Source organism: Nelumbo lutea, chromosome 5, assembly GCF_056320005.1.
Source record: "Nelumbo lutea isolate HS-2025 chromosome 5, American lotus-T2T, whole genome shotgun sequence".
Taxonomy (NCBI): Eukaryota; Viridiplantae; Streptophyta; class Magnoliopsida; order Proteales; family Nelumbonaceae; genus Nelumbo; species Nelumbo lutea.
The window spans coordinates 13,572,775-13,587,089 of record NC_142688.1 but is presented as its reverse complement, the minus strand read 5'-3'; the positions used below and the strand labels follow the sequence as shown (position 1 = coordinate 13,587,089).

Below are 14,315 nucleotides of genomic sequence, written 5' to 3'. Positions count from 1 at the left end.
AAACCAGGCCATTTTCAAAGTTGGTCATCCGAGTCTCCGTACCTCCACATAACACTCATTTCCGTTGACCTGCTTGCTGACAGAACCAATTAAAGTTGGGGAGGTTTGGTAATTGACTAATGGTAATGGACAGTTGGGGATTGTTCAACGGTTGTTGCGTGTTTTATTATCATTATCTTTTTATTTATGTAGTACTGCACTTGCACATTCCATTCCATTCAAATCCACCACCCACCACACCCACTTGCACGTTCCATAAGATAAGATATTATCCGTTTATTATGTAAATAAAATAGTTAATATGGTTCTTGGATTAATTAATCCTCTAGTCTATAACTATAAAGTATGGTGCAATAGACGATCTGTCAATTGTGATCGTCTGATGCGATTTACTAAAATCCGATACGGACGATATGTCGGTCGATACCCGACTCCGACTCTAGTCCTGTAGTCCTACCCCAACCAACACCCACCTTCCTTTCCTTTTCCAAATTCCGGTTATAACTTTGAATCCCAATCCCCACTTCAAAAATCAAAAACAAAAAATCAAAAATCAAAAACCAAAACGTACACGGCAGGCAGGAACCAGGAACGAACGAACCCTCAATTCTCAGACCTCTCTTCCCTCCAGCTCCAAGGCTCGAAGTCGCTTTTATATTTAAAACTGTAATTGATTAATTAGATAAGTAATAATTAATTATTAATATATCGATAATAGAAGTACGGACCGCAATTTCTTCTGCTACCAGAAGTGTATTGACCCTTTTACGGACGGGGACGATATTCGACCGATCTGGTTTTCTATTATACCTTGTCTTTGTCTTCTTCGTTTTCGGGTTGCGACGTGCTGACTGTGAGCTTCACAATCGAGCTAGACCGGAATGAAGGGACCGAAGAGGCCCATCCACGCCGTGGTGACATGGGTGAAGCGTCAACCTCCGAAAGTGAAGGCTTTCCTCGCTGTTGTCTCGGGCATGGCCGCGCTTGTTTTGCTCCGCTTTATTGTTCATGATCACGATAATCTATTCATAGGCGCTGAGACCGTTCACGCTATCGGAATCTCGGTTCTCATCTACAAACTCACCAAGGAGAAGACTTGTGCTGGTACTATTTCTAGGGTTACCCGTTATTTCTTTCTTTTTTTTTTTATTTTCTTTTTCCTGTTTCGGTTCATCTCAAGCTTTGATTTTTTTTTGGTCTTAGTAGGTTCATTATACGTGAGAAAGACACGAATTTTCTTTATTCTGTTTTCTCATAAAAATTTTACCCCGTCATGTTTGAACTTTGAAGAGAAATGGTCAATTGGCGATTTTTCATACACTAGGGTTGCTGATTTGGTCAATGTTGATTTTTTAATGAAGGAAACAATTTTCTTGGAGGGTGGGTGTGTTGGTGTTTTTTAATGGTTCTTTTATTTGAAACGATGATTATTGTACTTTATGTTCTGTTTGTACTTGGTATTACCTTGTCTGGGGTGGGAGAGATTTGGAAATAAGTCAGGGCTGCTTGATCAGGGTTTTTCCATCCAATAAACTGAGGTTTTAACTTTTTGGTTGAAAAGATGAATTTCTATTCCTCATTGTATGAAATTCATCTTAGCGGTTCTATAATCTTGTTGTGATTTTAATATTAATTTTGCATCCTGCATGTGTGGTAATGAGCAAAAACAAATCCTTTTGGATTCCATCTGCAATGGGGCTCTGATCTTTGGCATCATTGATTTTGTATTGAGAATGATACGGGATTCTGAGAACAAACTCTTTAATTTAAGGCCTACCTGCTTATCATGAACCCAGGCAGATATCCATGGGCATCTTACTTTTTCTTAGAAGGAAATCTTAAATGGAGAAGGGATAATGTCAGTTGAGTCATTAGTTGTCTGTTGTATGAGCTCATTTGTAAGGATCATGTAAGGGTGTTCTATGGCTCTATTGATCGTATCAAGTGGTTCAAAATGGGGTGCTTTTATGTGACAAATTATGGTTATTTTTCTATGCAGTGGTTTTAGAGGATACCTGTATGGAAAGGCATCACAACTTATCCAGTTATGTGGATGAAGATATCACTAATAAGCCTTATTCTTGTATATTTAGAGATGAAGTATTCCTGTAGATATACTCAACCTTGTAGCATCTGTGATTCTGATATTTAGAAGTTATGCATCAGAGCCTGGGTTTTTAATGTAAACAGTTCAGTCTGTTAAAATGTCATGTAACTTTTGATAGGATATATGACCTCTCCTGATACTGTATCTTTCATAAAATGGTTATAAAGAAAGTTTCATCCCAACGTGACCACTGTAGAATATTATACAGGTCAAGTTGAGTGATCTATGATAGTTTTAAGTTGTAGTAAGTTAAAGGGGTTTTGGCTATGGAATCAAGATAACTAGAGTTTTGTTAAACTAATTCACTAATAAAATAAGGTCTAGAATAATGATGTTAGAACTAACAATCTAGGTAGGGTGATGGAGAAGTTTATATAGACAATAATAAGTGATCAAGGATGTGATCTTCAGCTTTCCTATCCATGAAAAAGAAAAAAAAAGAAAAGAAAAAAAAAAGAAAAGAAAAATCTTCCACTTCCCTCCTCTTCACTATTGATTCCTTCTGCACTTTCCTTGCAAGAGGAGATGCCTTGGAGCATGGCTTCCTTACTAGATATCTCCTTAAGATCTGCTTTGAAGCAGGACTAACTTTTTTACTAATTTTATCATAAGAATATTTCCATAGCTTGTGCTTAAATCATAGATTTAATAGGTTAGTCCTTGGGGAATTTTGAGTTAGTAACTTAGGTATTTTTCTTGCCATGATTATCATACTCGAACCTTTGAAACCATAAGGCCTCATTCTTTTGAGCCTTCTCAGGTCCTGTAGGTGAAGGTAACTCCCTAATGGCCAAGCTGTTGGCAATGCTTCAAGGCTTGAAAACCAATAAAAAAAGAAAGGAAAAATGCTTCTAGGTTTGAAGTTGCTTCTTCCTCATGGTGGAATGGAGTGGTGATTGAAGGGGACTGACTGTTGTAATTGATTTTTTGTCCTTGTATATAGATAGATCGCAGAGGCTCCATTATATAATTAGATGCCAGAGCACTAGCTGATGGCTTGACACTTCATTCCAGTGGATTCAAAGATCAGCTAATGCTCTTGCAGACCTCTTATCTAGGGATTGGGCTGTTAAGTTGCACTAACTATGAGTGCATCTGGCCTAGGAGTGGACCAAGATTTGTAGTTGGGATGTAATAGCCTCTCTTAGTCTTACTGTCTTAGTCAACTTCATATTGTTCTCTTGGTGAGGTGGGTTTCTGAAAGTTTCTTTGGCTCAAATGGGTCTTTGATTTATGGACCTAGGGGTTCCTGGAGGGTGTTAAATTATAGTGGTCAGATGTAGGGTGGTGGTGCAAATTGCAATTTGGGTTATGCATTTGGTGTAGAGTTGATATAATTGGGAGGTCGGTTCAAGTTAATAGGGTGTTTCTCATTGAATGGATTGGATCGGTAGCAAGATTAAGGGGTAGAAATGAGATTTCACGTTTGGGGAGAAGGGAGGGCCTGCTTGTACATGTCACCCCTTTGCAAGAAGAAGTCCCCCAAAAAGGATAAGGATGGTTCTTAGTCATATGTTTGTGAACTGGAGGTTGAGTTTGGAGAAACATCCTCCCATTATCCTCCCTGGTGATACTATCTAGTTAAACTTTAATGACCACTTTATTGACAGTCTGGGTCCAAGAGAAGATTTTTATGGTTCGTTTTGTCTCACAGACAATGGTGACTACGTTGGAGCTTAAATATCATATGTACTAGAAAAGTCTTTTGCTGATGCTTCCTTTGAGTCATGGCCAAATTGGTAGATCATCAGACGGTCTGTGGTGTTTCTGTATTCGGAAGTACCCCCCAAAGAGATGCAATAGGCATCATCTAGACACTTGAGATGTTCTATTATCTTTTATCTTCATGAATCTAATCTATTGGTTACAGAGATTATGTTTTGAAGTTTCATTTTAATGGTATTGCTGCTTCTTGTGTTCAGAGGTTTCTTTTACATCCTTTTGTTTTTCCTTGTCCATGATGACTGTTAGCTGTCAATGTAAACGATTTGATAACAAATAAGGGAAACTGAGAGCTTTGTCAGCCTGATCAGTTTTCTTTGTCTTAAAATTTGTATCCAAAGTTTGAACATAATTGCAGGTTCCTTTAAAACTTGCCTTTTATTCTTTATTTTCTACAGTTGTTTTATAATGTGGTTGACCTAGCAGTGATAAAAATTCTTAATAATTGGAATCCTTTGAGTGTTAATTCTAGAGAGGAGATGATCTAGGTTTGAAGCTTATTGCGGAAATAGGTTGTGGAGTTATAAATGGAAGAAAAGGATGAGACTTGATATGATTGTGTTCCTAATAGCATGTGGTGCTTAGCCCCCTTGTCACGGGGATAATCGATGGGGCCCCGTGCGGCGCTCGATGGGATCGAGAAAGCATAGAAATGCAAGCAACAACACACAAAAGGAAACAAGAATGCACACAAATTAGACAAAAGGCAACTTGTATTGCATTAATCAGTGGTAAGCACAAGCACACAGTACAGTGTCAAGGGGATTCGTGCTTAACCTTTACACGCTTATGAGCTCACTCGACTACCTACCTCCTCTCAAAGAGTACGTTAAGCTTTTAGGGGAGTGATAGATTGATACATCAAAATACTGAATATTCATACTACTATTTACATAATTGCCATTGGCATACCCCTCTTTACAAAAAGAGTATAAGGACCCAACCCAAGACACTTAGATGGCGTGCTGATGGTGGCTGACATGTCACAGTCTCCCCCACTCAATTCAATCTTCGTCCTCGAAGATTCTTCCTCAGGTACTCATCCAGCTTCATTGCGAACGGAAGGAGGTCTTCTGCATGCTCCCAGGTGGTTTCTTCTGCAGGTCCCTTCCACTTCACTAGGTACTCCCATTTTGATGGTTGGGAGGATTGGGACAACCTATGGTTGAGGATGGAGCCAAGGGATCGGTTCTTGGGTGGTTGGTAGGATGGATGTGGACGTTGGCTTTGGTTTCGGGTGGTATCTTGGCTGTCGGCATGGTAGGGTTTGAGTTGGCTTACATGAAAGACAGGGTGCAATTTTAGCCAAGGAGGTAGTTTGAGTCTATAGGCTGATGCTCCTACTTTGGCTAGGATTTCACAAGGTCCCTCGTATTTTCTCACAAGCCCGAGGTGTACTCTTCGAAGACTAAGGCCGGGTCACCTACTTGGAAGTTCTCGGGTCGTCTACCCAAATCGGCCCATTTCTTAGTGAGGCTTGTGTGATGTCAAGGCATTCTTTCCATTCCCTGGTGAAAGTGGAGGCTCGAGGGCTTCTCCCTTGATGGTCGTTGACGATGCTGTGCGGACATCTTGGTAGTTGGCCGGTGATGACTTCAAAATGACTGATTGGTGGAGGAGCTCTTCTGTGTGTTGACGGAGAAATGTGCAATGTCCAGCAATTGAACCCAATTCTTCTGTGTAGCTGATACAAAATGACGGAGGTACTCTTCCAGGAGGGAGTTCATTCTCTCTGTCTGCCCATCTGACTCTGGATGGTTGCTGCTGGAGAAGTTCAAGTTTGAACCAAGAAGCTTGAATAGCTCTGTCCAGAAAGCACTAGTGAATCTGGGATCCTGATCACTAACAATGTTCTGTGGGACTCCTCAATATTTCACCACGTGCTTGAAGAAAAGGTATGCCGTGTCTTCAGCTGAAAGGTGCTTTGGTGCTGGGATGAAAGTGGCATACTTGGAAAATCTATCAACAACAACAACAATAATAAATGCATAGTCTCCCACCTTAGGAAGACCGCTGATGAAGTCCATGGAAACACTCTCCCAAGGTCGTGAGGGCGTTGGAAGAGGTTTTAGGAGTCCAAGAGGCTTGGCACGCTCAGGCTTGTCTTGTTGGCAAATTAGGCGTGTCCTTGTGTATTCTCGAACATCTTGCTCCATATGCCAATAGTAGGCATGTTGTAGAAGTGCCAAGGTATGCTGCCACCCAGGGTGTCTTGCCCATAAGCTGTTGTGACATTCACGTAGGAGAGTCTTCCTCAAGTCTTCAACTCTCGGTACAAATATCCGCCTCCCTTTGTCAAAAGAAGGCCTTCTTCAACCCAAAATCGCCTAGTCTTCCCTTCACGAGTAGTTGTTAATAAGCTATGAGCAATGGGGTTCTTCCTTAATGCGCTCAATGAGGTCCAGTCTGATATGGCTTTTAGAGGGACCTTTGCCTGTGGATAATGCTGCAAGCTCAGCCTTCCTACTAAGTGTATCAGCAACCCTGTTCATCGGCCCTGGCTTGTATTCTAGAGTCATGTCAAACTCCGCTAAGAAATCTTGCCATCGAGCTTGCTTAGGGCTCAGCTTCTTCTGTGACTGAAAGTAACTAGTAGCTATTTTGTTAGTCTTGACCACGAACTTGGAGCCAAGCAGGTAGTGTCACCATGTGCGGAGGTAGTGGACGATGGCTGTCATTTCCTTCTCTTGCACAGTGTACATCCTCTCTGTATCATTCAATTTGCGGCTCTCATAGGTGATGGGGTGTCCTTCTTGCATCAAGACCCCACCAATGGCAAAGTCAGAAGCATCTGTGTGTAGTTCATACGGCTTGCTTGGGTCAAGCAAGTCGAGGACAGATTCTGCTGAGACAATTCTCTTCAAATCATCAAAAGCTGTTTGGCAACATTCACTCCAGGTCCACATGCTAGTCTTCTTCAGTAAGTTGGTGAGGGCAGTGGCTCATGCTGAGAATCCAGAGATGAATCTTGATAGTAGTTCACGAGGCCAAGGAAGGAGCGAAGCTCGGTGACCCTGGTGGGAGGTGCCCAATCTTGAATGGCCCTAACTTTAGTTGGATCCATACTGATTGTGCCTGCTCGAATTATGTGGCCGAGGAAGGCCACCTCTTTTGTGGCGAAAGAGCATTTCTCCTTCTTAACAAACAGGTCGTTGTCTCGCAGGACCTGGAAAACAGTATGGAGGTGGTCAACATGTTCCTCCAAGGTTCTACTGTAAATTACAATATCATCAATATACACAACAACAAATTGGTCCAGGTAGGGATGAAATATTCTATTCATCAATGTACAAAAGGTGGCTGGAGCATTAGTGAGCCCAAAGGGTATGACAAGAAACTCAAAGGACTCATATCGGGTAACACAAGCTGTTTTGTGTTCATCCGCTTCGGCTATACACACTTGATAGTACCCCGACCTCAGGTCTAGCTTGGTGAAGTACTTGGCCTTGCTGAGCTGGTCAAAGAGGTCGGCCACCAAAGGTATGGGATATTTGTTCTTGATGGTGAGCTTGTTGAGAGCTCGGTAGTCAATACAGAGCCGAAGAGATCCATCACGCTTTTTCTGAAACAGGACTGGTGCTCCAAAAGGGGCCTTAGAAGGTTGAATCAACCTAGCATCCAACAACTCATTCAACTGCTTTCGTAGCTCGGCCAGCTCGGGAGGAGACATTCTGTATGGCGAGTGTGCTGGTGGTTTGGTTCCAAGCTCCAACTCAATCTTGTGATCAACTTCTCTCCTTGGGGGAAGCTTCTTCGGCAATGTGAGAGGCATGACATCCTGGAATTCTTCTAGTGCCATTGTAATTGCTGGCGGGATATGCCCGGTTGGTTGGTCAGGCAGGTTGGAGTCCACCAATGTGGCTAGGTAAGTGGTCTCTCCTTTCCGCACTCCATCCTTGAGTTGCAATGCTGAAAGCATCTTGGGGGTGGACTTGGTCTCTAGCACAACTGGAACCATGCAAGGAGCCTGATCTTCGAATATGCACACTGAGTTGAGGAAGGGCATGGGCACCACCTTTACTTGAGTTAAGAAGTCCATGCCGAGAACAACCTGAAAATCATCCATGGGCACGACTTAGAGGTTTATCATCCCTTCCCAGTCACCAAGTTGCAGGACCACCCCACGGGATACACCCTGTATGGGTTTGGCATTAGAGTTCACAGCCTTCAACCATCTGACTTCCTTGGTAGGTGCAAGTTCTACTCGGGATGCCTCCTCCATAGAAATAAAGTTGTGTGTAGCACTTGTATCCACCATTGGCTCTTGTGGGCTTACCATTCAAGCGAATGTCTACATACATCAGTTCCTTTGGCTTGAACTTCGGTGCTTCATGCGGGCTCGCCTTCTTCTTCATTGCATTGAGTCTTCATAGAGCCCCCATTCTTGTCTCTGGTTCCTTCTCCTCTTCGCTGTGCTCCTCATCACTAAGCTTTGCAAGCAAGGCATTGAGCTTCCCCCGACTAGGACAATCCTTGGTCCAATGTTTTCCCTCATAGATGAAGCATTGTGCTGGAGGTGTTCTCTTCACAAACTGACCACCCCTGTATCTAGGGTCCCCTTCAGGTCTCCTGTAGAACTTAAAAGTGTTGGGTTTACTTGGCCTAGAGTCTCCCTTGGGCCCGTAGTAAGGTTTCCTATCACCTCCTATCTTCCCTAGGCCCTGATATGAGTTGGGTTTGGGGCCGTCTTTGATTGGTCGCCTGTTGTCTACCAGTTGTTCAGCAATGACCATGGCTGTGGCGAGGTCCTTCACACATCGTCTCTGGAGTTCAAGCTCAGCCCATTGTTGTAGGCCGTCCATAAAGTTGAAAAGCAAGTCCTTGTCTGACATGTTCGTGATCTCGAGCGATAGTGCAGAGAACTCCTTCACGTACTCATGCAATGAACCCGTGTGCTTTAGGTTCTTGAGCTTCCGACGGGCTTGGTACTCCACGTTCTCTGGATAGAACTGGCGTTTTGTCTTCGCTCTTGAACACGGACTAGGTATCAATGGAGCATAATCCTCGCTCCGCATCGGCACATCTCCTGCGCCACCAAAACATTGCAACATTAGTAAGATACATAACAACAGTACGCACCTTGGCCGCCTCCTCAACGAGTTCGGCGGTGGTGAAATATTGTTCCATTTGCCATAGGAAGTTGTTGAGTTCCCGGGCATCGCGGGTCCCTGCATATGAGGTAGGCTCGCGGACTTTGATCTTTGGAGGGGCTGGAGCAGCAGGTGCACTGGTTGTACTGGCCATCAGCCTCTTCAGAAGGGTCACCTCGCTCTTCAAGTCGTCAAACTGGATCTGTAGGCCCTTCACCAGGTCTTCTAGTGGGTTGTCTGGCCTATTGGAGCTGTCACCAGACTGGTCCTCCAATCTTTCCACGACCGCTGCTACGGTCTCAAGGTTGAGTTGAAGCTCGTCCACACGGTCACGAGTTTCACCAACCATTGCTTCGCAACGCATGATGCGCTTGTCCATGGTCGCAAGCTTGTCAACTGACTTGTCATGCTTGCTAGGCTTTGAGCTGACGCCTTTGTCTTTGGGTGAGCTACCTCTAGGCTCGTCCTCATCATAGACCCGTGAGATCCCTTCCTGGATCTCCTCTCGCATATCACGCTTCTTCATCGGGCTGGTGTTGTTGCGGGGCATAACCGGGACTCGTTGGGCTTGACAGCCGCTAGTGTCAACGAGGCTCTGATGCCAACTATCACGGGGATAATCGATGGGGCCTCGTGCGGCGCTCGATGGGATCGAGAAATCCTAGAAATGCAAGCAACAACACACAAAAGGAAACAAGAATGCACACAAATTAGACAAAAGGCAACTTGTATTGCATTAATCAGTGGTAAGCACAAGCACACAGTACATTGTCGAGGGGATCTCGTGCTTAACCTTTACATGCTTATGAGCTCACTCGACTACCTACCTCCCCTCAAAGAGTATGTTAAGCATTTGGGGGAGTGATAGATTGATACATCAAAATACTGAATATTCATACTACTATTTACATAATTGCCATTGGCATTACCCCCCTTTACAGAAAGAGTACAAGGACCCAACCCAAGACACTTAGATGGCGTGCTGATGGCGCTGATGGTGGCTGACCCGTCACACTCTGTCATCTTTTCATCAGAATCTTTAGTTTTATTTGCGCGGTGTTCCCTTTACATGTAATCCTTCTATTTTGCATGAATGGTTGAATTTAAAAGTAATATTTTCTGATAGCCCATGATTTGTGATCAACTTTTTACAATTACATTTTTGCCCCTTGGAACCTAATTTCAGATTCTTATATATATATATCAGCTATTATAATCCTTTACCAATGCCACTTATCAGCCCAAAAGTGTAGATCCTCTCTTAATTCAGCTCCCATTGCTATTGCATATTTTAGCTTCACTTCTTTTACTTTTAACTCTTTGCAGGACTTTCACTCAAGTCTCAGGAACTAACAGCTATATTTTTAGCTGTTAGACTATACTGCAGTTTTGTCATGGAGTATGATATACACACAATCCTTGATTCAGCTACACTTGGGACAACCCTGTGGGTTATTTATATGATTCGTTTTAAACTAAAATCTAGTTACATGGAGGACAAAGATAATTTTGCCATATATTATGTGGTGAGTTTTCTTCATTGGGTTCCACATTCTTTTTTCATGAAATTGAACCTTGAGATGGTAATGTATTAATGAGCTGGTTTGTTAGAGTCTTAGAGATATACCTTGTAAGGATGAACAGAAGTACTTTACTTGTTTGCTTGGACCTGCAGTAGCTATTCTGTTGGCTTTGTAGGTTGTACATGCTACTGGTTATCTTTTTGTATTCTTTCTTGATTTGCGTTGGTCTCTCCTCTTAGTCATATTGGAGCCTTAACCTGCAAAATAATCCTAATCAGTACTTAGGACTGAGGTTTATATGCATGTATGAGTATACTGACTTGAAGAAACCTGAGACATCAATGTATCTGCTATTTATTTAGTATTAGCTTTATGCACAAGTGCTTGCTTATGCTAAAATAACTCAGCTGGTGGCACATGCTTGTGCCATCTATGAACATATATAATTTGATACACACTGACATAAAAAACCTGAAATATCAACCTGCGCATAATTTAACTTTATTTATAATGGATGTGAAATTTTTGTTTCTGCAGCTATGCCACAATATGAAAAGATGTACTTGTAATAATTTAATATTCATGAAATTTCTGTAACCGATACATAATAATAGTTGATAACAAGATGGGTGTATATAACATATAGGGTATATATCTTCTACCTGTGTCATTTAGTAAATAGAAAATTACTTCAAATCTTCCATTTTGCAATACTGGTCTCTTCTGTGTTCCTCTCCTTGCCCTCTTTTCAAGAGGCAACCTTGATCTTTCCACATGGCTAGAATAATTTCTTTTGGGGCCTTTTTCAAATTAAAGTGGAAAAATTTCAGATGGATTGTGTAACTTGGGGAAAATTTCAATACAAAGAGGGTTATAAGGTTGATGTCGATTGGGTTGGTTAGAATGCAACTGACCTAGAGGGTCCATTACCCAATGAATGGTTTAAATTGGCCATAGGATTCTTCCATGTGACAGAAGGTGGGAATTTCTCCACTTGCCTGATTAGGGACCTTTCTTCAAAAACACATAGTTGTGCATATGCATATGATCTGTAATGTGATTAACCAAGTTTTGCCTAAACATGTTGGTTGACTTGGCCAAATTTTAGAAAAAAATGGAATATATCTGTTGTTATTGTGTTCAGCCATTTTTATTAAGGGATGCTGGCACTTGTGAGGAAAAATGGTTGAGTCTTCAAAACACAAAATAATAGAATTCATTTGTATAAGCATTACTACTGTAATAAATACTTTTCATCACCATCATTGGTGTTGTTGTTTTGATCTTAATGTTGTTTTTATGGATTTATTGTTTGTCATTATTAACATTTTTTTTCCAACGTGGATGTAGGTGGTACCTTGTGCTTTATTAGCTCTATTTGTTCATCCATCAACAACACATCATCTTTTTAACAGGATTGCTTGGGCCTTTTGTGTATATATGGAAGCTGTTTCAGTATTACCACAGCTGCGTGTCATGCAGAATACCAAGGTAATACATGAAGGCAGAAAGATAAATCATTGATTTCTTAAGTTGGATGAATTACTATTTTTCTTCATACATAAACTCTGAAACCTGATATTTCTTTGACTCTGCAGATTGTTGAACCATTTACAGCTCATTATGTATTTGCATTGGGAATTGCAAGGTTCTTGAGCTGTGCTCATTGGGTCCTCCAGGTAAGATAACACAAGAAAGAATATCAGACGTTTCTCTTGGGTGCTCAAAGGTCTAATGGTCCAATAAAATTTGATTATTTTCTTTCTTTCTTTCTTTTTGTTTGAAGTGTCTCCTCAATCAGAAATATTCTCTCGAGTGTACAATCTTAAGCCTTCCAATTCAGAGAGCAGATTAGCTGAAACTTGATATGTGTTTTGGGCTGTGGGATCAATCATAATGCTCCACGCCAGCCAAAGTTCAGGGCCATGTGCACTTTATTGCTAGTGTGGGGTATTATGAATGGTCCCACACACTGAAATACAACTATTAAGTTCAGTTAATCTGTTCTCTCCAAATTCCAATCCATTGATTTTAGATATAAGATGTAGATAACCAATCGTAAGATTAGATGGTTGAGCCCATCCAACTGGGTTGGTTTTGCTTTATGTGAGGTCCCTAGGGAGGAACAATTCTATGTTGGATCCAACCTTGCTATATAACCAGTTACTTGTCCAACAAATATCATGAACCATAAATGACCATCATCATTGTCCATGCCTTAATCCCATCTATATGGGGGCCGGCTACATGCATTCTGTTTCACCAATCCATTCTATTTAAAGCTATATCCTCTGTTAAATTATTTGTGCTTAAATCATTTCTTACTACTTCTACCCATGTCCTTTTTGGCCTATCCCTAGCCTTTCTATCCCCTTGAACTTGTAACAGATCACTTCTAACTGGTGCTGTTGATGGTCTTTTATGCATTTGAACAAATCATCTTGGTCTACTTTTATCATCTATTGGGGCTACTCCTAGGTTCCTCCTATGGATGAAAAAGGAAAGAAAAGCATATGGTTGTTATCTGCCCTTTTTTTCCCGTGTAAACGCATATTGGTTATTTGTTCAGCTGCTATCTTTCAGGGTGAATTTTTCTCTGGCCACTTCCAGCAGGTAGGGATTAATTGGGTTTACATTCCACTGCTCATACTTCTGTTCTTGTGCCTATTAACAGGTATTGGATACTCGGGGACGCTTACTGACAGCTTTAGGCTATGGGATGTGGCCATCCATGGTTCTTCTCTCAGAAATTGTCCAAACTTTCATCCTTGCAGATTTCTGTTACTACTATGTCAAAAGGTGAGCAACAAGCTGAGTGAGTCGTCGCATTGCTATTTCTTTCCTCTGGCATGAGCCTTGTGAAGTATTGTAGTCCAATTAATAATGTAAATTCTTCTGATTTGCAGCCTAGTGGGTGGACAGCTTGTGCTACGCCTTCCATCTGGAGTGGTGTGAGAGAGCTTTTTCTTGTGCAATAGTTTGTAGTGTCAGTACAGCTACAAATGACATAAATTTTGGAAATGCGGGCATGTGCTCAACCTCGATTCCCTTATTTTGCTCTTCACGTGGTTCATGTATATCTCTTGACGGGATTGAGGGATGGCTGTAAAGATTGGTATCGGTATGCAGGAGATTTTGGGTAAAGAATATATATAATGTAATTTAGTGAATGGATTTGCATTTTAGGCTTCCTATAAAGCCAAAATTTACTTGGGAGGATACGACCATAGTCAATTGCATCTTTATTGTGCATTTCAGTGAGATGGATTGGTGGACATATACTTCGTTCCCAAATTACACCTCTATCCAAGGGAGGGGGAAGGGCGAGGGAATGGCCATTCCACCAGGAATTGGATTTTGATTCTATACATTCCAATTTATATCATAAATCTTTATTCTTGTCAAGGTTCAAAGTGTTGACACGTATCAGGCCGTATGGTTGATGTGTCGTATTGGAAGTTTTTTGATATGCCCGTACAGGTGTATTGGGATTTCGATCGGTTCAGGCAAGGTTTTAAATATCAATACGCCCGATATGCCAGTAGAGGCGTATCGGGCAGTATTGATACTGTTTTTTTTTTAATCCGGTTCAAAAGACCGGTTTAAGGTTTTTTTATCTCTTGAACCGGTCAAAACTCTGATACACCCGCTGTAGGAGTGTATTAGGATGCTCCTGATAGGATATGTTTGAACCTTGGGTTCAGGGGGTGGATGGGACTTTAAACCAGCACGTCTGAACTAGATTTGAAAAAGAAAATTAAAAAAAGAAAAAAACAAAGGTTATCGATACTGTCCAATACTATTATCAGGCGTATTAATATTTTGAACCTTGATTTCCACTAACCAAGCATACATTTATCATATATTGCATTG

General features: G+C 41.6%; 1 protein-coding gene across 1 annotated transcript; it reads left to right on the top strand.

The window, feature by feature from the left end:
- Nucleotides 1-211: 211 nt before the first annotated feature.
- Nucleotides 212-13,661, top strand: LOC148850459 (uncharacterized). Its single transcript, XM_088943764.1, has 6 exons — nucleotides 212-1,104; nucleotides 10,246-10,445; nucleotides 11,793-11,933; nucleotides 12,041-12,121; nucleotides 13,117-13,241; nucleotides 13,349-13,661. Exons 1-6 carry the CDS (start codon nucleotides 882-884, stop codon nucleotides 13,395-13,397), a joined length of 819 nt encoding a protein of 272 aa, XP_088799890.1. The 5' UTR covers nucleotides 212-881; the 3' UTR covers nucleotides 13,398-13,661.
- Nucleotides 13,662-14,315: the final 654 nt, after the last annotated feature.

Excerpts from the sequence above, each read along its gene's own strand:
- LOC148850459 (XM_088943764.1), top strand. The coding sequence starts at position 882 with ATGAAGGGACCGAAGAGGCCCATCCACGCCGTGGTGACATGGGTGAAG. Across the intron at positions 11,934-12,040 it reads GTGTCATGCAGAATACCAAG|ATTGTTGAACCATTTACAGC; the intron begins GTAATACATGAA and ends TTGACTCTGCAG. Across the intron at positions 12,122-13,116 it reads GTGCTCATTGGGTCCTCCAG|GTATTGGATACTCGGGGACG; the intron begins GTAAGATAACAC and ends GCCTATTAACAG.